We start from the raw sequence: 27,941 nt of genomic DNA on the forward strand, positions 1-27,941 counted from the left end.
GCGCCCACCATTACTGGAGCTGGAGCCCATGAAATAGCCCAGAGGAAGAGGCGCTTCCCCACACGCTTCATGCCAAAGTGAGCACATAGCGGCAGAGGCAGGGGGGCGGGGGCGGGGGAGGGGGAGGGGGAGGGACCACGCTGGCTAGGTGGCTGGGTTTTGTTTGGAATCAGAGTTTCGGACATGTGCTTGTGTAAGGGACAACCGCCCATTGCCTCCTATACTGTACAAGAGTTGCATCCATTTGCAGAGGGCCAACAACAGAGCGCAGAGAGAGTGAGTACTTCTTCCCCATGCTTTTGCGCTCCGCCAGCATGATGTATGACCCAGTTAGTTCATTAGAAGTGTAATGAGATTCATCATCAGGAAGGACACAGATGGAGCTGTATTTGGGGGTGTTTAGCTGTGAAAAATTATGCATGTGTTTATTTCATTTACAAACATCTTGATGAGTTATCACAAGATTATTTCTCAAGATGTTGCTCATTAATTCTCTTGATGTAGCTCACTACTTCCAATGTAACCTCATCAGACATGGGAGATCAGAGCGTGTTTTGCCTTCCTGCTGTGTTTTTCTCTTCTAAATTTGGTCTTTACACACTAACTTCCAGTGTGTTTGTGTAAAACATTATTAGACAATGGCTGATTCAGTGCAGACATGATTCCAGTGTAGATTGATTAGATGCCAGCCTAATGAGCACACAGTTACTGTATAATAAGTATGGACATGACCGCATACGTACAATACAAAAGTGTACAATATCATGCACCACATAGCAACATGATCAAGTGAATTGTTTTAATCCTATTTTAAATCTCTAATTGCTTTCATGCTGTTGTAATCCAGCAAGATGTTTATGGCACATGGCAAGAGGTACCCATTCACGAATGGCCACGGGCCATGCATGGCCTTCTTAAAAATGCTTGAATAATAATTTACGCAATTACTTGATAGTATGCACTGTTTACATTCTGTCTTTATGTAGGGCAAGCGCAGTTCATTTGGTGACCATGCCATATCAATAATGTATGGACCCTTTCAAGAGAGTTCCATTCTCAGCATCATAGTTGGCCCCACAAGACTTCCTTTTTAACATTCCATATGTTATCTTAATGCAGAGGAAGTAGATTGGGGCCCAAATAGAATGTTCAAGCATTGTTTTTGTTTTAATTGATGAAAGGGACTATAGAGCTTTGTCTCTGTGGCTGGTGCTCCAGCTGAGTTTGCAGAGAGTGATGTCAGATTTCTTCAGCTTGGTTGCAACTCCATCCCTTTGCCCATAGGATGACATACATTTAGCTAGACTGACTGGACTCATGTGTGCTTGTGTGGAAGGACATAAGGATGGACCTATTACAGTCACATTCTTCACTGCATCAAGCAGCCAGTAAAGATACTGTGGTGTGCATAAATACTATTGAAAAACAATCAGAAGATAAAACATAATCATACATGACATTGTATGAAGTCATTGAGATGAGTATTATATGACTGTAAGTATGATTTGTGTTCAGAAGTGCATGGCTTATGTTGATGCTGTTGACCTGCCATAGTACTATCTCTGTGGAGAGCCACTGTTGAGCTCTGAGTGTCTTTGGAGGAAAGTGGACGTGAAGCATCATCATCATTGCCACCTTTACTAGATGCTGATGTCATCCTCAGTGGGACTAGAAGCACTGCCCATTCATCAGTATTCCACCATCCAATTCATTCGGACATATTTCATACATGGATAAATCCAAAGCTTGTGTTCCTAACCCATAAACAGCTCTCCGGCCAAGGTGGCTTCTGTATCCTCCAAACAGTTGTTTCCCCCCCACTGTTTTCTAAAAGGCCTTGTGAGTCATTGAAAATTGAGAATCCAGCTGCATTTCATGTGGGCGAATTGGAGACAGCATCTTAACCACAACCCAGAAATGTCTTCTTGGAATAGGTCAAATGCACCAGATTCAAAGTTTCCACTCAGCCATAGTCCCTGACAAAATGAAGGTTTTGGAGTTGACCTTCAGATAGTATGGTAACTGCTTGTTATCAGTCAAACCTATCATCCCAAAAATAAGCAGTGCTTAGAAATGGCACATCTAATTAGGAGACGGAGCACTTGGGTCTCTTGTGTCAACAGTGTGGTGATGCTCCACTGAAGCTCCCTGTGCCGGTCCATTTCACTGCGATGGCTAATGCACATCAAGGGAGCTCCATCAGAATGAATGCGGATAGTGCCAGTAATATTGTGTACTGGATCCTCCCCCTTCACATCACTGCTGTGCACTGTGACCACACGTTTTGGTCAGAAAAGTCACAGCAGTGCAGAGCATGTATTGCAAAACATCAGTGAGTGTTTCTGAGTACATATGAGTATTGGTCACATGCAGTACTGGCAAGTGATGTGCTTAGTCACATGGGCAATGATACACTTACAAAAATGACACATGAATATAAACAGGTACTGAACCTAATTTGTACACATTGTTGTACACATAATTCATACTTAGCCAGAGGACACTGGCTGACATCACTTAAGCTGAGTTGACAGCCTCAAGTCCCTCTCCCCGGGTTGGATAAGTATCTCTGAGAAGTGCCCCCATGACAACCTGTGTGCCTCTCCATGTCAACCTGTCAACTTAAGGGCTTTGTGTAGGTCACTACAAACAGACAGGCCCTTCACCAGTCCGACTGCCTCGTGAAAAAATGCGTCCGAGTAAACAACTTCCTTTTCAGTGTCCCCCGTCTCCCGCGCCTTTCCATTGGGCCCTCTCCCAAACACAAGAGAGTGTGGGGGAGCTGCAGAATGGAGCCAGCTCTGTGCCTGGGTAGGAAACAAGCAGCCTTTCATCTGCTAGGCTGGAAGCCTGGCTCTGAAAAGATTAGAGTGCTGCTGGACGCAAATGCCAAGATGCAGCGAGAAACACTTACACACCGCCATGGTAACAGGAGACGTAAAATATGTGTAGATCTCTCCCACTGCTTACTGCCAAAGAAGAAAGGGAAAAAAACAACATTATGAATGTGACTAACACACTTTGAATGCACTTATACAGGACTAACTGTTCTGAAGCCAAATACATAATGTGAAATGTTAATGACTAAATAGGACTGTAGAGCATGTCACATCATGCATGGAGCTCTGTGCTACTCCAATGTAGAACGAAGAGGCCACGTGTGCAAATCTTAACACAAGGAAATGAAACACTTAACTTAACTTAACACTGAAATGACTGACATTGCAAAAAAGGACACAATCGCTCCACTTATTTGGACTGTTGCATAACATAGTTTAGTCAATCGAATTGACAGGTAAATGAAACTCTGATGAGTCGCAGAACTTAAGCTGACCCTGACAGTGGAGAGAGAGAGAGAGAGAGAGAGAGAGAGAGGGAGAGAGGGAGACTTCATTCAGAAACCTTGATTGACTTATTAAAGCACTAATACTGCCATTGTGTGTGCGAGTCTGCCCATGTCTGGCATGACTGCCATGCAAATGAAGGGCTGCCATGAAACCCCATTATGTGCGCGCGGCACTGGTCAGCTCAATCTGCATCCCGCGGTGACAAAACTCTCTGCCGTCCCCTGTGCCGCCGTCCCCTAATTAACAATCAGAGGTGCCTCCTTGGCAGCCAGTCCCAAGGCCGTCCTGTCCGGCAGGGCTGAGTGACAGCTCCCCGCTGGAGGGGGGGGATTATTTACCTCAGCCTGTTCCCCCCGGGGACCGGCTAATGATCCGGCCCAACAAAACAAGACAGAGAGGAGAGCCTGAGAAGTCGCTGGAGCTGCTGGAGTCATTTGGACGACAAACAACACCCCCCACACACACACACACACACAAAATACACCACCACCGCCACCACCACCTCCTCCTCAGCTTCCTCTCCAGAATGGATTAGAGTGGTGTGTGTCTGTGAAACTGTGAGGAGAATATCAGAGATAGGGGCAGAAGAAGGAGGCAGGAGTCTAGTCTTGGAGTCTGACCGATAGAGAGAGACTTGCAGAGAGGGGGAGAGAGTGGGAGAGAAAGAAGAAAAAGGAACAGTGGAAGAGAGTGAGAGAAAGAGTGAGGGAGAAAGAGAGAGAGAGTGCTCCTGAGAGGAAACTGGTGCTCTCAGCAGTTTCCTTTAAGTCCCCAGCATTGTGTGTTCAGCTGTCACTCACACGGTGGATGTCAGACTGGTAAGGCAATCCTCCATGCCATGCTTCTCTGTCATTAGCTCTAATGTATTTCGCTCGGGTGCATTGTGGTCTGTTTCCAGGCAGGAGACTGAGGAATATTTGTGGGCTGTTGGGATACGCGGGAGGCGTTGCTCATTGGCAGATACTGTATTTCATCTCAGGCTTGTGCTATATGCTTCACACTAGATATGGGGACTGTTTTTCCTGAGCTATTGCCTCTAACATTTTCAAGATCATTTGCATGACAATTCTACCAAGGATTCAGAATGGTTTTCCCCAAATCTGAAAAAATGTCAGTGTATCTGTGTTCTCATTTGCATGTTGCTCTTAACTATATTCACTTGACTGAATCAGGTCTCTGTTTTTGGTGACAATACTGGTAAAGTGATGACATGCATTGGATGAAGAAGCAGATAATGATTTCTCCGGTCTATGCTGACACTGATCAAAAATCATATATCATATGTACAGTAGTTGTAAAATCATATCTTTCATATATTTGTTTTTTCAGTAAATGACATTTATTCATCTCGACTTCCATCCATGTATTCCACCCACAGTAAGACACTAGAGGGTTTGTTAAAAGGTAATACGGAAGCCAGTCACACTTTTCTAATCCCAGAAGCTTCTTTAGTGTTTAGTGATGAGATGGCAATTAAACAGTGAAGTGGTTTACCAGAGTTAAGACCGCATAATCCCCATTACAGGTCCAAGTTTGGGCATATAATTCACGTTATTGAAATGGGGATTGAGGGTCTGGATCAGTCTGTCAGGCTCATGCTGTGGCTTTGTTTGTTGTGAAGTGGACTTTGTTGTGGAATGAAATGGTATTAGCGTATTAATCTTGGGCTGGTGCTCGCTGGCCGCACCCGGGAAAAATGTGATAACTCTTAGATTAGAGTAGTTGAGAAACCTATTTAGAGCTTTTACAACTTAACAACATAATATTAATAGCTAAGTAATGACCGTTGGTAGTGAGCTGAGCGGCCTGTATGGATAGTCAGTTAGTTTTAGTGAGCGCCAAGCCTGTAATTTTGAGTCCAGTGAATGAAAAGCGATGGCACTGAATTGTTCCTGCTAAAACCGTCTTGTGGCCGCTGGTGGAAAGGGCTGCATTCTTCCCCACAACCACAGCATGGAAATAAGCAACAGAGAGAGCTGATGCCAGGTAGCCAGGACTGCTCTCCCTACTCTCCACGGCCTCCACCACAAACAAATTCCACTGTGTTTCTGCAAGAGTTTGCTTAGCGCAAAAGTAATGTTATGTTTTTCTCCATGTGGTTGACACAGACAATACTGCTCAAAGTGAAGGCTGAAGAATTCACAGCCCTCAAAATACTGTTTGCATAAACAGAGTATGAGACACACATCTCCACTAAAAATACCGCTGTTAATGCCAACTGAACATGTGGAAAAATCTCACTCACTTCTGACACTACTGAGAGAGAACAGTGCTTTCGCCATCGAGGTGCACTGCCAGCCTCACGAGACAAGCATCTGGTGAAGGCAGAGAGAAGACACAACTGATGAACAGAGCAGATAACGTCATTTGGGTTATGGATTCCGCCTCCTGAAGAGGGTTGAACTCTCTGGAGCTTCAGTGATTGATCACTGAAGAGAGAGAGAGAGAGAGAGAGAGAGAGAGAGAGAGAGAGAGAGAGAGAGAGAGAGAGAGAGAAACCAACCAAGGGCAGCGACTCTGCTTATTTGACAGTTACACAGACAAGAAGTATAGAGGAACCCAGAATGTCAGAATGTCAGAGACTGATTGATGCTAGTCTGAAATGTCTTTCTCCTGCTTTTGTGTCATTGTGTGTAAGTACAGACTTATTTTTGCTTGTTCTCTCATTCAGCATTGTTACTTTTTTTTTCTTATTTTATTTGTTGAACTTTGTTCTTTTTCAACATATTTTTCACTGCAGTTCCCTGTAGTTTCTTTTATATCAGTTCCACATAACTGCAAAGCCTGAATTCTGTCAACTCCTGTCAGACATACCAATACTTCTAGAGATCCCACCCCTGATGTTTGATTGGCTAGGAGAGCTGAATCCCACCCACAGCCGTGGGTGACAGATTCTATTAGACAGAAAGAGAGCGGGTGGTTGGACAGTGCCCCTCCTGCCTTCTGCCATTGGCTGAGCTGTAAAGCTTGAGGTTCAGAAACTGCCACAAGGAGCAATACACATAGTGATAAACAAATAAAGTCAGAGCACAAGCATTCACTTTTCTCACAGACTTCCTCTGTGGATGTTCGTATCAGGACTCTGCCTCAAGAGTGAATTCCAGCTTGATTATTCTTCTTCTGTTCTGTTAATGGATAATGGGAATTTAACCATGTGGCAGGTAAGGAGAACATCACTGGTCTTACATGCATACCTGTTACAAAGACTTATTGTCCTTCAGTCAGTGGCACTGCCAAGTGTGTGTGTGTGTGTGTGTGTGTGTGTGTGTGTGTGTGTGTGTGTGTGTGTGTGTGTGTGTGTGTGTGTGTGTGAGTGTATGTGAGTGTGTTTGCTCCATTTTAATCTTGTAACCTGCAAAGAAAGTAGGACATAAGTACTGTAATTGGTTGTCAGGTTTTACAAATGGTAAAATATTTTGCTGGACATTTTTATCCCGACTTTAGTGAAGTAAATGACATGTGTAGGTTGCATTCATCTACATAATTGAATTTGACTTTAGAAGTTATAATAATCTTACTGAAATGAAAATATATAAATGCCACATGGAAAGTTTCCAAATGACTGTTCTGTGGCATATAGCCACACTGATGAACTGTGTGCTCTATAATTGTTTGCTTTCTACACATTCATCTCACTTTATGATGTGTGAAGAGAGTGTGTTCTTGCATTGTATGACTTGTGAGCTTGGCATTCCAAACTGCTGAGAAGTTAGATGTGTGTGTGCGCTCCCACAGGACTGCTGTGTGCTCACATTAGAACTGTGTGTGTACGCAGAACCAATGGTGAAACATGTGAAATAGGATCCAGTAAGCTCTTCAGTCGGCTGTCTTTCTCAAGTCCGTGGAGTTAGATATTGAGCTGAGATAAGACGGTAAAAAATGCTGCATATCTGATTCTTCCCCAGCGTATTTCAATGAATAGTTTAATAACCATGAAAGTGGCTTTTATGCCCTCAGGCAATTTAATTAGTGGGTGTATTTGTATCTTAAAAGATAAGCCTCTTTATTTTCTTTGGCTCAAAAGGGAAGTGTGATAAATGCAGATAATTGATCATCTATTAACTGGACTTCAGAGCGTGGAGACCCTGACCCACACTGGTCAGCATGCCTTTCCTCACCTCAGGGCCAAACGATATAATGGGGGTCACCGTGGAAACCAAACTGCTGGGGTGGCTCTGGGCTGTTGTTTTACATAAACAGAAACCGGTCATGACTCTACATGTGAAGGCTGAGTTGTATGTGGAATGAAGGTGTGGTTGCGTTTATAACGCCTGAAGTTGTTATTCTGGTAGACTTTAGCTTTCTCTGTGGCAGCTGAAGAGAGACTGGGGCTGAGTGAGAGGCCAAAGCTCTGCTTGCCCTCCCTGACTTTCACTGGCTTTCAGTTGAAAGGTCATGAGATGGACCTTTCAAACAGACAATAGACCAGCTAACCTGTTTCTTTAAATTCTATAAAGGGAATATGGAAAGGATTTTAGGTGAGTACATTCTGACATTTCATTATTGGTTCCTATTGTAATTTACAGATTCACCGCAAGGTGGCAATGTTGAGACATGAATTGGCTTCATGGACATATCAACAATTTTCCTCTGCTGTCTTCTAATGTTTGCTACTTATTTGTGATTTTTCTATATCTTTCCACATTTGGAGTATATCACAACAGAGATAACTCTGCATGGAATAGTGTTGTGTTTGTGTTCCATGAGAGCACCTGTATTTAACCATTCGTTTGGCCATAATTACATTCCATGAAAAGTGGCAGGTTCAGGACTGTGGTTAAGAAAGAGACTGTTGACCAAAGGCTGGACTTAGCTTTTCCCCCTCCTATGGACCTTTCTTCAACCTGACCCTGGGACTCTTTGGTCTGCAGTCCTCTGATGGGAGGGTAGTGAAGGAAGGACAGGCTCTTTTGGAAGGAATTTTTTGCTTAAGTTCACAGCTATGGAAAGAAAACGGTGTTTTCCTGCAGACACCACCTGCCAAACCACAGGAGGAAGTGGGCGAGTTCGGATTACTGACCAGGATGACCCAGAGAGTGTGCCTGCCCCTGGCAGAATGCTTCACGCCGGGTCCCATTTCCACTGTCTGATCTCGCAGAGAAAATGTGCCACATAGATACAAAATTCTGTGTGTAAATGCTCGTTGTTCTGCTTAGTTACACAGTCAAATAACCTTTTTTTTTTAGTTCCAGTTTCCTTAATAATTTGACACAATGTTGTCACAATATCTACTAATTTCAAGGCATATAACTGATTTAGGGGGAAATATATTTCTATAATGATCTTTAATTGTTAGCATATTATGATTGTTCTCTTTAATAAGAACAGGCGGCAGTCTGCTGACCTAAGGATGCACAAGAATGTGCCTAAGTGTCCTGTTTAGGATTGTGCACACTAGGCCCTGCCAAGGAATCTTTGGCCTTTGCACTGAGCATTCCATGGCCTCCAGGTAACAGGCAGCTTTCCTGCCAAGAGACCCCAAAACGTAGGCCAAGAAAACAGCATCTTGAGAAAAAGCAGCTTTGCCATAGTGGGCTTCATTTGACAGCACATAGCATTTTAACTCAGTGTAAATACTGTAGTTCATGTGTTCCCTCAGTTAAATTCATTTTATGCTAATTTGCACTCTGGATCACCACATTAGGCAGTCAGGAGCTTATCTGCATGTCGGGAAGAGATGGATATCTTAATGAAGGCATTCAGATCACTTAGATATGCTAGGAAGTGAAACTGAAGGTCAAATCTGCCTCATGCATTTAGCATGACTGCAAAATGACTTTAATGGTGTGCAGTGCTTTGCCTCTATCCTGTTGTTTAAGCTTGTTTGTTCAACACGGGCCGGAGCTCTTACTAACCACATGCTCCGAGTGCCACAGACGAAGTGCAGCCGGTGAATGTAGGCCAAAATGAGGATAATCATGCTGATAATCACTGTGATACGTCCAGGGTGAAGATTTAGGAGATTAGACCCTGTCTAATCATCGCGCCCGAGTCGTCAATCACATTAGGGGGAAAATAGGCCCGCTCCATCCGCCTCTGTTGTTTAGTGAAGAGCATGAAAGAGTGCTGATTGGACACAGATATGCTGCTGAGAGTGGATTACAGATAACCAGCATGGATCTGCTCAGCGAGTGAAAGAGACAGGGAGAGCATAGGAGAGCAGGATACTGCTCTGGATTGGCCAGTGAGATTGAGTGTCTTAGTCAAGCGTCCAGGCCAGGCGTCCTTGGCTTACTGACTGTGCTGAAGGGCATGTGACACAAATTGGCACATTCTCCTGAACTCAGGAAACCTGAAAGTCTTGTCTGTATGAAACTATTGTTTCATTGATGGTCGTGCATATCCAATGTCAGAGTGGCATCCAAAATCTGCTCAGCACAAACCACACATGGTATTTCAGCATGTTTTGCACGGTACCTCATTTCATGCCTTTAAATGACATGATACAAAGAACTGTAGCCTATTGTAAATCACTATGCAGATCTACAGTCACAAGCGATCGTTCATTCATTTTCCCCACTCTGTGCCTAGCTGCAAGCTTCATTTGAGAGGCATGAAAGGCTATGGCCATGTGTCCAGTCAATAAGTGGTGCCAACATTATTTGGCATTGACATCCTGTGCAACGTCCATTTAAATTAAGGTTACTGTTTGTTTTTGGCACTGTATGGGGAGCAGGCGAAATAGGCTGATGGCTGAGCGCAGCCACGCGGACTTTATTTACGTGTCCTCAGCCAAGAAGCACACAATATATTTATCCTGATAGATATTTAAATATATTTTTTGCAGTATCATAACAATTCTTTGCCAATAAACTCTTGGTGGGCCATCCAATGCTGCGTTCACATAGCGATATAAAGGCATGCAGTGCTCCAGTCGAGCGCATGTGAGTAGGCGAGCCTAGATAGAGGGGAGATGAGCAGGGGGCCATCCAGCTCCATTAGGAGCCATAGAGCCGTGAGTGGCCCTGATGGAGCTCCATTCAGCCCTCCATGACTTCCATTGACACCCGCATTCCAGCCCAACAGGGAGCCTGTTGAGGAGCCAGGCCAGGAATGCCACTCACTCTCACTCACTCACTCGCTCGCATGCCATTCAGGCGGGTTCCCTCGCCACTAGTGTAGTATTCGCAAAGGCATGTCTCTGATGCCCTCAGCATGGATGTGTATGTGTGTGTGTGTGTGTGTGTGTGTCAGAAGGGGGCTATTCCCACCACTCAGGCAAGGAGGGGTGCCGAGAGCTATGGTAGCAATCAGTGTCCACATGTAAAAGCTGCGCTGGTGGGGTTGAGGAGGCAGCACATGGGGGCCAGATGGACCGGCCTGCCCAAGGTTAGAACGCAGCAGCGGATGGGGAACGCGTGAAGTCATTCATTACATGTGACCTCAGATGTAATAAGCTGGTCTCAGCTGGGATGATGGGTGTGAAATGATCTACTTTTAGGAGAATGTTCCAGCGGGGAGGGGCGGGTGGTGTGTCCACACTGGCAACATGACTTCATCTGACACATGTGGATGTTGTGATGAGGTGGTGGAAGGGCAGGAAAATGTCCCTTCTGTAGGCTTTTTTAGGCTTTTCACCCACCATTTTAGGCTTAATCCCTCTAAAAAAATCACTTGATGACCATTTTGGTGACAATTCAAATGAGTCTCAAGTTAGATAATCAGATGGAGGGAGAATTAAAAATACAAACACACAGATCTGTGAAATTTTAATTAAGTTTTTAGCACTTACTCTGACGTAAATCCTGTTGAGACTGTGAGAGGTGGTGGTGGTGGTGGTTGTTTGTGGTATGGATGTGGCAGATCGTGATGTAATCTGCCGCTTCCAGGTCAAGCCGTTGCCCTGTGTGCGGCTGGGGGAGAGAGAGAGATGCCGCTGCACTGCACTGAGCCCTGAGCTACTGCCGCTACTGCTGCTACTGCTGCTACTGCTGCCTGACAGACAGACTCCTGTCTCATGCTGCAAACCCTGCTGCGTGTCATCTCTTCTTCTCCTTCTTAATCTGCGCTGGCAAAGCTGTGTGAAGTCCGGCCCCCCATGCCGGCATGGTGGGACAGGAGAGACTTTCACTTTAACTTTAAGTGTAGAGAGAGAGAGAGAGAGAGACAGAGAAAGAGAGAGAGAGTAAGGTTCAGGACACAAGGAAGATGGGACTCTGACCTGACAGCAAAAACCAGTGGAACAGTTGGCGAGTTTTTCCAAGAGAACTCTCTCTATTTCTCTCATCATTTCTGTCTCCTTGTACAGTTCTGTCATCGCTGACATTTCTTTGTCTACCATTTTCTATCTATCTCTCACACTAGCCCTCTCTCAGGATTACTTGCACGCCTTCTGTTACTCTCGCTCCCTCTCTCCCTCTCCCTCTCTCCCTCTCCCTCTCTCTCTCTCCCTCTCTGTGTCTGTGTCTGTCCTCTCTCTGCTCTTCTCTCCTTTTATCCCACTCTGCTCCCTGCACCGGTCACTCTGCTCCCTGCACCGGTCACTTCTCCTAGGTGGAGCTGGCTTTCCTGGAATTGTCGGGCAGCTTTTCCTGTTGTGCTTGCTGCCTCTCTCTCTCTATCTCTCTCACTCTCTCTCTCCCTCTCTCTCTCTCTATCTCTCTCCCTCCCTCTCTTTCCCTCCCTCTCTACTCTGTTGCTCAGTGTGAGCTGGTGTTGCCGCTGGATTAGTGGGTTATGGACAATCATGCCATCTGGATCCCCTGTCCTGAAAGAGGGGTGCTTTTCCTCTAAATGCGCTTTCATTTTTGGGGTCAGAAGTTCTTCAGCCATCAAAATGTCTAAGCAGCGCAAAGCGGGGCGAAATCCATCGGTGGGTAAAGTAACGTGTGTGTGTGTGTGTGCAAGGTACTGCTCACTGGCAGTTTCCTATTATGCACTCTTCTGTGTTTTCTCTCATCTCGACTGCATTGACATGCGTGGAGACACTTACAGTATATCATGTTTAATATCAAACGCATGTTTTATGTTTTCTTCAGTCAGATATGTTAAAGATGAACTTTCGGTCTTGTGTGAGGTTTTTTTTTGTCCAGGCTATTTTAGATAAATCATTCATTGGAGATATGTATTCAGTTTCTGACCTGATATTGATCTGAAGGATGTTTTCAAGTTCCAAATGACACTTTGTAAGTGTCATGTAGATTATGTGTAATACACATCCAGAAACTTTGCACAGACATATTTTATACAGATAATATTCAGGCTCATCCCAAATACTGATGCTTTAACTGGCTATGATGTAAACTGTAACGTAATGTAAAATGTGAAAGTAATAGTTGCATCTCAAAGTAATGAATATTTTAACTCTTTTGCATTATCAAATGTAAAAACATTTCCATTATGACGATACATTTTCATTTATTTATCATTTGTAAGCCATTCATGACTTAGTACACGTTACACTTTGAATCAGAAAGGAATTGATTAGCGGTCAGTCATTATCAAGACACATTTTTAAAAAATGACTATCAGACTTACAACAAAAAGTGTCCCAAATGCCAGCAGACCAATGCAATGTCTGTGTCGGACTCCTGGGACTGCCTGAAACAATTGTCTCTTGTATTCCAATGGCAAACAGAGAGCTGCCCGGCTTTGAATGGATTTCAGTAACAATCCCTGGCCCACTGCTTGGCATAATTGCTGTATCTTTGCCACTTCAAAGCCCGTCTGTGCCTCTCTGGCCTGATAATGAGCTTTAACTTCTTTCACACTTAATGAGTGAAGGTAGAGTTCACCCAGTGAAATAAGGCAGGCACAGACTCGTCGCAGCTGTGGTGTCTGACTCGCCAGTAACAAAGGCTTAGTGTCCAGCGCTGCGTGGAAACCCAGCAGAGAGCCGGCGTGGCCCAGCCTTCTGCTTGACCGAGCTGTCTGGCCAGGCCACCCCACGGCACTGGAGGCCTGCACACTCATGCTACACAATCCTGTGTATGGGCATTGTTTTGAACAAGCTATTTGCCCCTGTCCGCACATTGCATAATCAAAAGAAAGACAAACCAGAGAGGTCTTGGAGTTTGTTTACAGTGCTGTGTTCCCTCCCATGGTTGTTTTGGTTGAAGGAAAATTGAGCATAAGCCCAGACTTAATTATATCAGCCACCATGAAATGAAAAGACATTCCAAAGTTGATGTATTTGCATGTTCTCATTTGGAACCAAATCTATTCATGATAATCTGCATCTCAAAGGCTGAATTCGGCTTTACTGTTCTTAAAGTTGAGGTCATTTAATAATATTCAGAGTGATCTTGAAACTGTATACATAACGTCGGTAATTAACGCTGTGGCCATGGTGTATTATTTAATTTGTGTATCTGCGCCAGCCTCTGTTTGTGCACATATACAGTACAACACTGTGTGTGCTCATTAAATTGTGTCTTGTGAAAGTTGACAACCCCCTACAGCTTCAACCTCTCTCACAGTGTTTCTTGTTCTTTCTCATTCTCTCTGTCTCTCTCTCTCTCTCTCTCTCTTTGTTTTCCTCTGTCTCTCTACCCCCCTCATCCCCTCTAATTGAACTGTGTGTCATCCCCACAGATAGCTGATCAGCTTCCCTGGATTTCGCTGACGACACCGCTTTGTTTCGCCTGAAGATGGAAACACTGGAGTCGGAGCTGACCTGCCCAATCTGTCTGGAGCTCTTTGAGGATCCGCTGCTGCTGCCGTGCGCCCACAGCCTGTGCTTCCACTGTGCCCATCGCATCCTGGTGTCCCACTGCATGACCAACGAGTCCGTGGAATCCATCAGTGCTTTCCAGTGTCCAACCTGTCGTTATGTCATCACCCTCAGCCCGCGAGGCCTAGAGGGACTCAAACGGAACGTCACCCTACAGAACATTATCGATCGTTTCCAGAAGGCGTCGCTGAGCGGGCCCAACTCCCCGAGCGAGACGCGCCGCGAGCGCGCCGCCTCTTCCTCCGCCACCGACGGCCCCGCCATGACCTCGCCCGGCGAGCGCGTGCAGTGCCAGTTCTGCGAGCAGGACCCGCCGCAGGACGCGGTCAAGACGTGCGTCACCTGCGAGGTGTCCTACTGTGACGAGTGCCTCAAGGCCACGCACCCCAACAAGAAGCCCTTCACTGGCCACCGGCTCATTGAGCCGCTGCCTGACCAGCACCTGCGCGGCCTCATGTGCCTGGAGCATGAGGACGAGAAGGTCAACATGTACTGTGTCACCGACGAGCAGCTCATCTGCTCGCTCTGCAAGCTGGTGGGACGCCACCGTGACCACCAAGTGGCCGCGCTCAACGAGCGCTACGACAAGCTCAAGGTAAGAGTCTCTGGCCAGGCGGGGCTGGATGCATGGGAGCAGCATCAAGAGTGTAGGAGAGCTGGGGGAGCCGATCCTTACACATTTCTAAAAAGTGAAAAGTAGATTACTTACTATGATACAGTATATATGTGCACAACAAAGAAAAATATGGAAACAATATTTAAAACTATATTTTGATTCCATCTGTGCAATATGGAAATAATAAGTCATAGTAAATGGATCACGCTGCATGATTTGAAGTCAGATCTTGTATGTCACTACAACACTATTCATGTAGTGTGTCAATTCAAGTTGTCAAAGAACACAATTTCTGCTCTATAAAATGACATATGCGTATGTATTGCCCTGAACAGAGTAATATTTCCGTCAACAAGTTAGTCGTGTGATTCAAAATACATTGTGGAATGAATCATTTATTGATATACATCTTTTATAGCATTTCTCTTCCTCCGTTGGCAAAACACGGAGGCACGTCTTTTAGAAAAAAGTAATTTGATATTCTGGATATGTTTCTTTATGTGACATTAACATTTACCCCCATTGATTATTATATTATATTTTGACCTACAGTATATCTAGGAGATAAGGCTAAATGTTATTGCAGCAGCCCATACAAACTGACCTGACTCAGATCCTCAGTAAATGTGTCTTTTCACCAAAGCTCCAGTCTGAACCCATTTTAACTATGCAGAGCACTCAGACTCGGAGCGTTTGGTGAAGGGTTTCTCCACAATCTCTGCTACACAATTAATACTAATAAAATACATCACCAACACAAATCTTGGGTTAAGTAGAGCCTTTATTGCATGCTTCGTAACGGCTTAGAAATGCTGTCAGTCAGCCCAGCTATAAAGCATGACCGGACAGTCCCCTACAGTCCCCTCAGCTCTAAAAGAGAAACTGTGCGAGCCAAAATGCTGGACTCGGTAGGTCAATATTTTGCCAACAGACTGTGGGCTTCGTTAAAGACTCCTAAATATCTGTTTAATGGTCTATGCTTAAGTAGATTTGAACAGCTGTGATGTTCAATTTCCCCTCCTGTGGCAATTACTCCTCATAACACACGAGTGGTCTTGCATGAACCCTTTCTACTGTAGTGTATGTGGTTGAAATGTGTCAAAAACATACATCTTATCCTACAGTCAATTAATTGTCAGTATAAAGTGGAGAGCATCTGAGGTCATTTAGGCTGTAGCACTTTATTTTTTCTCAGAATGGGTTGTAGGCAAAATGCTTACATTTACTTGGTCCATGGATTTCACAGAGGCACCCGTACAAATTCTGCTGTGTATTTGTGTGGATAACAGTCTCTATGTGGACCTACTGTATATAGGACATCACATCCTGCTGGTTCATTGACCTTTCTGCCCTCACCACTTTATACCATATGCATGGTCCCCTGCAACGAAACAGTGACTCCTCCACGTTGGTACCTGCACTACTGTGCACTGTGTCTGCCTGTCTGCTCACCTGATGAATGCATCCTGAGCAAGTGCTTAGTCATCCACAACAACCCACCTTCTCCCCTAAAGCCACAGCAGTACAAACAAGCTGTTTTGTGTCAGGTGAGACGGACATTAGACTTAACCGTTTCTCCTTTGTCTGATCATGCTGTCATGGTGCAGAGAGAGGCTGCCCGCTCTCCGAGTGAGGAGAGAGAACAGGAGGAAGCCGACCAGGTGATCTTTATGGCATAAACCCCCTACCTCCCCCATCTTACGGGATCCCCACGGGATACACCTGGCATTTGAATATCATCATTATCCTGCACTGAACTACGGAAATGGATAGTCATTCATAAGTCATGAACATCAAATATAAATGTATTTATGTAATTGTAATCCACTTCGAAGATACACTGCACTTAAGAGATTAATCTTTAACTATCACATAATTATTTTATATCTGTGTTACGTCTGTATTAGATCTATCTATTTTCCCAACAGCCAGTTTTTTAAGGAAACAGAAAGAGTGTGACAGTTGTCTGGTCTGTGTCTGTTTTGTCTGTGAAAATTTTGCTCAGCCCAATGATTGGGTGAAAGACAGATACTTTGATTGGTCTGTTCTCTTGTCATGTGGTTTCACACCTTTTTTTACATTCAGAATTTCCTCCCATCACACTAGTTTAAAATGTGTAAGGGATCATGTATAGAACGCCGGTCATTATTGGGAAAATAAGTCCCGACAGGGCGAACTGGACCCCGACGCGCAGCGTTTGAGAACACGGTGTGCAGTATGACACAGCAATTATACTCATGTAATTAAACTCAATTTCTTATTTTCTCTCTATGCTGACATGCAAGAATGTAATCTACCAGCTTCCGCAGAAACCTTTAGCTTTAATATCTATAAATGTTACAAGTACAGTGTGAGACTTTTTTTAGGATTGATGTCACAAGTACAGTAATCACATGAATATTCAAAATGAAAACAGATGGAGTTAATCCGTTCTTGTTTCTTGGGAACTTTTTCAATTCAGGAAATAAACAAATAGCTTTAAAATGTATTAATAATGCAAAATGTTGCTGTTTTTAGAATTTTAGAAGGGCCAAAAATATTTCTGACATGAGGATACAAATTATTTTGCAATATTAATGCAGCAAGCACGGCAAAAGTAGCTGCACTTTACATGTCACATTTTATTTATATTATTTTATCTTCAACATCCGCTGCTCTGAACCACTCACAGAGGAGTCCAATGCTGCGCTGTCCTGCCAAGAGACAGCGTCATAACCCTATTTGGTTGCATCCCAGACGTAGTTAGCCATGCAGCAAGAGCTTGTGTACTTGCAGCGTTTTAACACAGGCCGATTTTCTAACATCCCTTTCAGCTTATCACAGCCAAAGCCTGACGTATTCAAAGGTCGCACTTGCATCGCATAATGTGATGAAAGGGGAATTTGGGCCTTTTTATTTCACTAAACAAGCATTTAAGGAATGATGAGGAATTCTATTAAATGAATGTATATTATTAGATGTGATTTTGTGTAACAGACTGCCATGCACTGGCAGAGCATGCCATTAGTCACTGGAGGTATCCACCTACCTGCTCCTGAGTTTTCTCTTCTTTATTATCCTTCTGTGCAGTCACAGCTCTCTATCTGTGTGCTCCCCCAGAGGGCCGTAGGGCTGCAAATGACCAAAAAATGGAAAGTGATTAAAAATGATGGGAGGGAAAGAATGGCAGCTTCCTCTAGGTGGAAAATCCTTGTGGTTCCACACCTTTGCTGTGCTGAGCCTCTTTTCCTTCCTGACAGAAGACCTGATAGTTTCCCTACAAACATCATGTCCTGTCCATTCCAAGCACATTGACGCATTCCTGCACCATCCAAAACCTTTTGCCTCATCTCTCTCCTGATACATGGCGCATCAGTGAAATAATAGTGTTTGATGACTATGTTGAAGACAGAGTTCTGGATTAGTTTCTATTTAATCAATGTGTATTATTCTATCAATGTATGTTGTTTATAACATCTCTACCAAAGTTAAAATGACACTTTCTTTGCAGTAGACACCATACTGCTTTGCGTAGTGCTGATTTCTTTGCAGTAGACACTATACTGCTTTGCGTAGTGCTGATTTCTTTACAGACACTATACTGCTTTGCGTAGTGCTGATTTCTTTGCAGACACTATACTGCTTTGTGTAGTGCTGATTTCTTTGCAGTAGGCACTATACTGCTTTGTGTAGTGCTGATTTCTTTACAGTAGACACTATTCTGCTTTGCGTAGTGCTGATTTCTGACATTTTCTTTAGGTTTTCTTTTGTTCTTGTTTGTGTACCTTTCTTTGCTTGTTTTTGTTTTCTGTCATGACAAAACACACAATAGCATTACTACCACGTAAAGTGTTTCTGATGATGGGAATATTTCATTTCATTTAAAAAAAAACTAAAACACTCAATCCATTTTGTTAATGCACCTAATTCTGAACATGTATACGACGTAATTGACCATGGCTATCAAACTGCCAATATGCAGTACATGTGAGCTCTCTTTACCACCCCATAACATAATCTGACTTGCATCCATATCTATTACATTCTCAGAGTAATATCAAAATTCAATGTAAATGTCAAAAAATGTCCAAATTAATTCAACACTTTGTATGTTGTAGAAATCTCAATCTATTGTCTCCCTGGTAAATTAAATAATAACACTTATTATTAAAATAGTCCTTTCTAAAGCAAGGCCTAAAAAGTTGCACTGAATCAGAAGGTCTCAGTGTGAAGGTGGACTCTTCTCTTCTCTACTCTTCTCCTCTCCTCTCCTCTCACACATCCAGTAAGAGAGGTTCTCCTCCCGCTGCTTCCATACTATCTGGCTTTCATCACCTTTGCTTTGGCATGAATAAATGATTGGCTGAGAGGGCGGCTATGATAAAAACTTCAGCACTATTTCTGAGCGCCGTGAGTCGTGATTCAGGGCCCTTATGAAATTGCAGGATGAGAAGTCCTGACCTGAAAGGGCTTTTTGCCCTGTTTCTTAAAACCCTGTGACTTAATCCACTGTGTGTGGACTGTGGCTACTCTCCCCTGCTCATTCCGTCAATCACACTTGAGCTCTGCAGCAGACATTAGAGCATGCTCTGCTGAGTGCAGTCATATGAATCAAAAGTTGTTCCAGTGTTGACATGTTATAATACACTGTATGTATATTTTAAGATGCTGTGTATACCATTGGAATTCACAAATGGAATATTCATGTACTGTATACTTCAAAATGTAGAGGCAGTGAACAGTGAAGTTTTGCATGTTCATTTTTCTCGGACATTAATAGCAGCATAATATGTTTTACTGCACATTGGGAGTGCATAGCATATCCTGTGTGCCACTTTGAATTGTTCAACAGTTCAGTGAGACCGCAAAAAAATTCAATCCAAATTCCAAAAAAAGATCATTAATGATAAAAATGTAGATTTCTCTATTAGAAATGCCACAATATGTTAGAAGGCTACCACAGTGTGTAGCATCACTGGAATGTTGTCATTTAAACAATAGCAGTACCGTGTATGTTTATAGCCTGTTCCTGTAAGAGTCCTATAAAACTTTTTCTCATAATCACAATATTAAGCTCATCCAGGATTACACGTATGAACTAGTAACATACTCCAACCCTCAACACATCCTCTCTCCCCCTCCATATGTCTCAGTGGTCAGCACTTACCCATGAGGCTCGTGCAAGTAATCTGCAGAGACTCTAATGTCTCATTATTAGCAAACATCAACCAACATACTCAAGAAACATTGCGTATGAACATACATGAGTTCCTCTGTACATCCAAACTCCTCTGGTTAGAGAGTGCAGTGTTGTCCATGTTTAATGGATGTATTGGTGGGTGTTTACATGCTCCAGTTTCCTAAATCAGTGGCAGATGCTCTAGTCTTCGCCTGCCTGGGCTGGAGCTCTCAGACGGGATGATGGGGACTTTGGCAGTGGGGGGTTGTCCTGGTGTTACAGACTGATCATAAAACCAATCTGACAGGCTCATTCAGTCTGCAGGACTGCTCCATGCTGGGTGATCAGATATGAGCGTAGGGCTTTTATTTTTTAGGATTTATTTGAAAACATTTGTTGCATGTTGGCGTTTAGGAGTATTTAAAATTACATGCAAATTCTTACGCATATTTTACTGTTTGATTTTTTTCAGCAAACTCTGGATTCTAATCTTAGCAACCTGATCAAGAGGAATAATGAGCTGGAGAGTCTCATGGGCAAGTTGATCCAGACCTGTCAACATGTAGAGGTAATGCTGTCCTCAGGCTGGGCTCACCATATGCTATATAGCCTATACGTTCATTCTCAGTTAATCTGCCGCTGCTTTATTGTGACGTTGACTACTTTTCCATTGTGTTTTTTGTTGAAATTTGAAATTAGGATTCCACTTTTGTTCCAATATTATGCATGTGTAGTTTATCATTCTGATTTGAGGCTAAAATAAATGCATGCAGCAAACACACTGTAATGTGTGCGGCGGTGGTAAAGCAGATTAGGATATTTAAAGAACTATGGACCCTTTCAACAATAAAAACAAAAACAATGCTTGAACGTTCTATTTGGGCCCCAATTTACTTCCTCTGCATTAAGATAACATATGGAATGTTAAAAAGGAAGTCTTGTGGGGCCAACTATGATGCTGATAATGGAACTCACTTGAAAGGGTCTATTGTAGAGCTTTGTTACATTTGCATCTGTCCCAGGCTCACATGTACTGCACATGCATGAGCAGACTTCACAGCATATTAACTGATCTAAGCAGTGGTTCGTGATGGCCTGGTTCTCTTAATGAGCGTGCAGGAGTGGTGTGAAGTGGAGGGATGGCTGCATGCTCTGTTGGGTTTCACCTGCCTGTGTGCTGCTCTGTCAGTTGGAGAGATGTGTGCCTCGTTCCAGTGAAACAACATAGTTGCATGATTTTTTTAATGCGGGTTCAGTGACAAGTCAGAATCACACCAAGGAGATGCTGATATGTCAATAGACATTCACACAAAAGTCTCTCATGTATAATGGTCTCAAATGCAAAAATGTGTCCTCAAATGACCACTGCCCTCAGGTCACAACATGCTTGATTGAATCCTAAAAATGATCAATCTCTCTCAATCAATTCCAGGTAAATGCGGCTCGACAAGAGAACAAGCTTCTTGAGGAATGTGATGTCCTGATTGATATCATACAACAAAGGAGACAGATCATCGGCTCCAAAATTAAGGAAGGGAAGGTACTGTCCCTTACCACACTACACTCATTTTACTCACACAAATAAGCCATCAAAGTCATGGCCTTTTTATTGTACAGGATGCATTCTACTGGGCCATTTCAGCACCTGTCTGGTTTCAGTCATCAACACATTCTATGGTCCAGCATGTCTGACGGTTATGTTTTGATACAACCCAGAAGCTCCAGTGGGTTTCTCTGCATGGCCTAACAGTGCACATGATTTCCCTGATTATTCAAGTGGCCTTTTTGTCTCGTTTTGACGCTTATCAGGGCGAGCAGATGGGCCAAGCTGCCGCAGGGCCGCGCACGGGCATGTTCCGACTCGCTTCCCCCGCCTTGCTCGCTCCCCAGGCTAATCAACCTTGGCCTCCTCCAGTGGCAGAGTGCAGGAGATGTTGACACAACACGAAGGAGATTTTACAGTCAGTTCGCGTGTTCTCATCCCATGGGCCAAACGAAAAGTCGGAACTTGCTGGTCGACTATGTTGATTTTGTTTACTTGGAACTGAAGCCACGTGTTCACGCATAAGCAGTGTACTCATGTTTGAGCAGAGACACACCGCATGCTCACAGCACTCCAAAAACACAGTTCTCCTATTAGTGCCTTGCGATGTGGTGGTAGGCTACGTGCGTCTGTTTTTATCAGCGCACTGTAAGTAGTTTTGTTTCCTCTCTCCCCCAAGAAAGTCATTAAGCGGGTCTCCGGGGGGCCCAGCTGGCATGCTGAGCGGCGTCTCATGCTGCTGGGGGATCAGGGTGGTTTCCTGAAGCCCTCCCAGAGGAGCGCCGCTTCCTTCCTCACCTCGTGGCAGAGTCAAAGGGCTGCCGTTTGCCCTGATGGAACAAGAGCGCGGTTACCATGGGGAGCGCTGGAATGGAAATGAGAATTAAAAACGTGGAGTCGGAGGGAAAGAATTTCATGAGCCTCTCTTCCCTGTTGGACCAGCTCAAGCATGTCCTGTCCATCCAGGCGTCATCAAAACAGCTGAATAAATGTTGTGTGCTTTTTGGCCTTGGTGGCATGACTGGCATCGCTGTAACTCTGCATTTACCATCACCAACCACACAGTAGGAATATCAAAAAGCTTGTATGTTTGATTAGCCTAATATACAGGTCACATATTATTGTAATAACCTGAAGGAAGAATGAACTGTATTAAGTTTACTGAGGTAGACCAGCTTCAGGCAGATAGACCACTCTTATGAGCTTGGTTCTGCTCCGGATTTCTGTCTGTTAAAAGGGAGTTCTTCCGTGCTCCCATCATCTAAGTGCTTCACTAGAGGGCTCAGGTTTTGGGCTCTGTAAAGCACCTTGAGACCATTATTGGCCTATAAATAGGTACAACTGAATTGAAATGAATTTAATTGAACTTGTGTTTTCCCCTCGTTTCAGGTTGTTCGTCTGAGGAAACTTGCACAGCAGATAGCGAATTGCAAGCAGTGCATAGAGAGATCCTCCTCTCTCATCACTCAGGCTGATCACACCCTGAAGGAGACAGACCATGCTCGCTTCCTGCAGACTGCCAAAAACATCTCAGAGAGGTAAGAGCACCCAGGAGGAGCCTTTCTACCTGCTTGATCACTAATGACTCGATTGTGGGCTACACTACTGTATCTTTCATAACCATAATATTTGGGGTAACCTTTAAATATCACTCTTTATATATTTCAGAGTCTCTATGGCTACAGCATCATCTCAAATCCTGATACCAGAAATAAATTTGAAAGACACATTTGACACATTTACATTAGACTTCACCCGGGAGAAGAAAATGCTGGAAAATTTGGATTATCTCACAGGTCAGTTTACTGTCCATGAAATAACAATATGTGGTATTTGTCTTTGTTTAGGGACTAGATATGCACATTTACACCTCAGTCAATGAAAACTCACACACGTGGTGCATTAAGATGCTTCTGTGTTTTATCCCCGATGACTCTAACTAACACATAATGAAATTACTCTGATTACATTCCAGTTTTTTAAGTTTTAGAGTAATGTTTCAAAACAGATTTGTAGTTTTCAGCTGCTATAAGGCTGTGTCTGCAGGGTATTACATTTTATGTTGTGGGAGCTTGCTTCACTCAAGGGACAGCCAACTAACTGCATCACACAGCGTGTGCAGTCACAGTCATATTTATCTCAACACAGAGAGCCTGGAGTGTTTTTTTGGAAACCTAGTTTTAATGTGCAATAGTATGCAAGCCTTTTTCAGCTGGTAGCATCTGTGTACTTCAGCTTCGTGCACATGCCGTCTGTTTTATAGATGACAATAAATCAGTGTTTCTCTTTATTTCATGTTCCAGCCCCCAATCCCCCTGTAATCCGAGAGGAATTATGCACGGCATCTCATGACACAATCACTGTCCACTGGACATCTGACGATGAGTTCAGTGTTGTTTCCTATGAACTGCAGTATGCCATCTTTACTGGACAATCCAATGTTGTCAGTAAGTAAACCATGATTCATACCTGGGTTCATGTTGCACTGCTTATATACTTGTTGTTAACATTAAATTGCATCATATAAAACATCATAAAATTGATTGTACAGTATTTTAAAACATCTTTTAATTTTGTATGTTAAAGAGAATTATCCCAAGAAATGACTAAACTAAAAAAAATATCTAATATCTAAAAAATGATATACAGGCCAGTTATAATACAGTAATGAAATGTCCTGAGTAGAGCATGATGAATATCTGCTTTACATGTGACTGAGGCCGAGGCGTATATTGTGACCCAGACTGGGTTATGATGCCTGGACTAATGAAAGGGCAGTCCTCAGCCCCCGGCTCTTCCTGCAGACTGAAAAGATCACTGGGTGCATGCAGGCTCTTAAAAAGGCCTCTCCTCGACATGCTTAATCGAGCTTCTGCCCTCTTCTGCTTCATAGCCACACTGGATTGATTGCACTGTTTCAACTTATGGGTCACAAACACTGGGAGCAAATAACAGCTTTGTCACAGCGATGACCACTGGAATGTTCTTTCATGTGGTCAAGCACATTTCAGCGCAAATGCCCGAAGTACCCTCTGATGTAATATGCAGCACAAACTTGCTTTTAAAGGGAGCAGAAACATAATTTACCCAGTCATCTAAAACATCATTCACCCATTCATCTAAAAGTCCGTCAATGGGTTTGTTGATATAGTGTTTATAGTCACGATTCATAAGAATCTTAGGGCTTATCAGACTCTGATAATCTCTCATCTTAAAATATTGAGAGATAATCTTGATCTCTCAAACACAAAGTCTACACAGAGAGGTACTCTGTCTTTTTTAAACATCTTTGTTGGATTGCTCTGTTTTGCAGGTCTGTGTAATTCAGCAGACAGCTGGATGATTGTGCCCAATATAAAGCAGAACCACTACACAGTGCATGGCCTGCAGAGCGGTACCAGGTACATCTTCATTGTTAAGGCCATTAACCAGGCAGGGAACCGCAGCAGCGAGCCGGGCAAACTCAAGACCAACAGTGAGTCTCTGCACACTGCACTAAAAACACATGCAGCTCAGACTGACACAGCAGACAGTGACATAGTGAAGGTTTGACATTGATGTCCACCTCCACAGGCCAGCCCTTCAAACTGGACCCAAAGTCTGCCCACAAGAAGCTGAAGGTGTCCCATGACAGCCTGACAGTGGAGAGAGACGAGACGTCGTCAAAAAAGAGCCACAGTCAAGACCGGTTCAGCAGCCAGGGAAGCTACGGAGTCACAGGAAATGTCTACATTGACAGTGGCCGCCACTACTGGGAGGCTCTGATTGGAGGGAGCACATGGTAGGAGCATTATCTAGTCAGGGTGCATTTTTTGTGACCCAGTTAGCCCTCCTGTTGTGTTCGTTTTATGTTTTATGTATACTAGTTTTGTGTTCCCGGTCAAAAATGACCACTGCATTATAACTTAATTATAAATCCATAGTAAGACATGTATTATCATCTGATGTTGTGATGGACCTTTGTACCAACTTATACCCTATTGGATATTTCCAGTTTTGAACTTTCATTTGCTATTTATGGCCTGCAGGCCTCATTGACCTGAGCTCATGCAATTTAGAAAGGGGAAGCTTCCATTGGGGAGTGGTTCCAGTGGGGGCTGGCATAGAAGCAAAGAGGGGGAGTGAGGGTGTGTTTGTGTGTGTGTTTTAATGTACAGAAGCACACATACATCTGATCAATTGGTTTGTGCCTGGGCTCAATTTTATACACTGACAATTTTCTCACCCATTCATTTTTTTTTGAGGGAAAAGAATTGTCAATCGGTCACATTTGACCACGAATTTAACAGGAGGGAAATTTGTTGCAATCCTGCAAAATAGAATAGAATAGAATGGAATAAATCTTAATGTAGCTATTAATGTTTTCCATGATGTGTCATATTTATTTGTCATGAGTTATTTCATCATATTTAAATTAAATTCTTTCCCCAGGTTTGCTGTGGGCATTGCATACAAGTCTGCCCCTAAGCACGAGTGGATTGGCAAGAACTCTGCCACATGGGTGCTGTGCCGCTGCAACAACGCCTGGGTAGTGCGACACAACAGTAAAGAGATGCCCATCGAGCCGTCCCCACACCTGCGCCGTCTGGGCGTGCTGCTGGACTACGATGCCGGCTACTTGTCCTTCTACGACGCCGTGGGCTCCCACCACCTCTACACCTACGACATCACCTTCATTCAGCCGGTGTGTCCCGTCTTCAACGTGTGGAACAAGTGTTTGACTGTCCTCACGGGACTGCCCATTCCCGACCACCTGGAGACGACAGATTCTCAGGACTAAGAAAAGATCCAGAAGTCTCCAGCACCCAACTCACTGAATGCTCTTGCACAAAAAGACTGTGTGCTTCACTCACCACAGAAAAGACGGATGCCCCTCCAGCTGTACAAAGTAGATGATGAAAATAAACAAAGCCTTTATTTCAATCATTCCTAAATCATACTCCTATGGTTCATTAGTTTCTGTAGAGAATATTATTTATTTAAATGGAAAAACAAGCAATTACACTTAGAAATTGTTTTGTTTTGCTTTGCACATCTTCTGTGTTTATGCTTAGCTTATTTCAGCCCCACAGGAAGGCATTTTGCATAGCTCTATTCAAGTCAGCTAATGTGAAATCACTAATGAGATGCTTTTATTTGTCTCTCACATTCACATGATTTTGTCTGTTTGTTTATCCATGGTCCTGTGTTTATGGGCTACTTCTACAGTTGTGGCACACGTCTTCATCTCTACAAAACTATCACTAAAGTCATGATTATTGCAACAGCAGCTTCTGTATGTAAAAAATTAAGTGTCAAATGAACTCTCTTTATTCATTTTGGACTCAGGTGATGATTTTTTTAAACTCAGCTTGAAAGTCACAGTTTGTCATTTGGTAGTTTTATATTGGAACAGTTCACATACATTTTAAAATCCTGATAACAGATTATGTTAAAACTGTGTTAGTAAAAGAGATGACAGAAAAATATGACCATATTAGGCTTTCCACACATGTCACTTATTGCAGCTAATTCTTAAAATCAAAAATATTGCACTATATTAAAATTTTGCTTTCAAGTATGAGTTATAGTCTACTTTGTTTTTGGACTTCTGATAACAGTTCTTAATATTTCTTCTATAGGGCGGAGTATGTGTGTGATAAATACACAAATACATAGACGAAGACTATATTTGTGAGTAAAGACTTAAACAAGTATGTCAAAATGGGATTCAGTAGGACACTCAGACAGCATACACCTATACAGGAGACTGACAAGATCCTTTGTGACATCTCCGTTTTTTGTGCTTTTGTGTCATAGCTGGGGGACTCCTCAGTCTCTTTCAACAGCGTGAGCCCAAACACGGCTGACCTCACGCTGACCTCGCCTTCACTTGCCCCTTAGACACAGATCATGACGGTGCACTAGAGCACACAGATTCCCCTTGTGGAATGATGTCACACAGATCTGTCTGCATGGGCACTGACTTATTATTATTATTTTAAATTCAATATAGGATAATGTGTTTGTTTATTTGACAGAATAATGTCACCTCTCTCAGTTTGAACATCATCTAGGCTACTCTTGACACAAGCTTCCATTTCACAAAAATATGAAGCTCCATGCACATGAGTAATAATAACACTAAAGTGCAAGTGTGCTTGTGTGTCTGAAATACCTAAAAATCATTCATTCTAAAAACAAGAAAAAACATTTGATAAATAAACAACTATTCAGTCCCAATTAATGTTTGCTGGTTAATTGCAGGCTGACAGTGACAGCAAAATAGCATAGAGTAATAAGGTACTGCCTGAACTTTCTATGTCATTTGTAAAAACATATTTTATTTCTCAGCACTGTTCTGTGGCTAGTGGTCTGCATGCACAAAATATATTCAGCTAAATTAAAGGATTGTTTAAGATAGTGAATAAAACTGACATACACCACACTTACTGCTAAATATGAGCTTCTATGGTAGCCTATATATAACCTAGCCCAGGGATATGACTCCAAAAAATCAATCGAGCTCTGTTCCCATTTGTTAGGCCAACAGCCCCACGGTTCAGAGCAGATCATCATTTTTGGCCCTGAGGACAGTTATATTGAATGTCTTTCCGTGAGACCTA

General features: G+C 43.3%; 1 protein-coding gene across 5 annotated transcripts; it reads left to right on the plus strand.

Moving 5' to 3' along the window:
* The first annotated feature begins 197 nt into the window (after nucleotides 1-197).
* Nucleotides 198-26,893, plus strand: mid1 (midline 1). Of its 5 annotated transcripts, none has more exons than XM_048239813.1 (11): nucleotides 198-276; nucleotides 13,881-14,614; nucleotides 16,243-16,296; nucleotides 20,266-20,361; nucleotides 21,226-21,333; nucleotides 22,726-22,874; nucleotides 23,005-23,132; nucleotides 23,640-23,783; nucleotides 24,650-24,811; nucleotides 24,910-25,117; nucleotides 25,768-26,893. In XM_048239813.1, the coding sequence occupies exons 2-11, from the start codon at nucleotides 13,937-13,939 to the stop codon at nucleotides 26,114-26,116; spliced, it is 2,076 nt and encodes a 691-aa protein (XP_048095770.1). In that variant the 5' UTR covers nucleotides 198-276; nucleotides 13,881-13,936; the 3' UTR covers nucleotides 26,117-26,893. The 5 variants fall into 5 exon arrangements, with proteins under 5 accessions (XP_048095770.1, XP_048095769.1, XP_048095767.1 ...); XM_048239812.1 differs by lacking the exon at nucleotides 198-276 and adding an exon at nucleotides 3,961-4,165; XM_048239810.1 differs by lacking the exon at nucleotides 198-276 and adding an exon at nucleotides 6,357-6,508.
* Nucleotides 26,894-27,941: the final 1,048 nt, after the last annotated feature.

The sequence above is a fragment of the Alosa alosa genome, chromosome 3, assembly GCF_017589495.1.
Source record: "Alosa alosa isolate M-15738 ecotype Scorff River chromosome 3, AALO_Geno_1.1, whole genome shotgun sequence".
Classification (NCBI taxonomy): Eukaryota; Metazoa; Chordata; class Actinopteri; order Clupeiformes; family Clupeidae; genus Alosa; species Alosa alosa.

Coding starts and splice junctions, on each gene's coding strand:
- mid1 (XM_048239813.1), top strand. CDS start 13,937: ATGGAAACACTGGAGTCGGAGCTGACCTGCCCAATCTGTCTGGAGCTC. Junction 16,297..20,265: donor AACAGGAGGAAGCCGACCAG/GTGATCTTTATG, acceptor GATTTTTTTCAG/CAAACTCTGGATTCTAATCT. Junction 25,118..25,767: donor CTGATTGGAGGGAGCACATG/GTAGGAGCATTA, acceptor TTCTTTCCCCAG/GTTTGCTGTGGGCATTGCAT.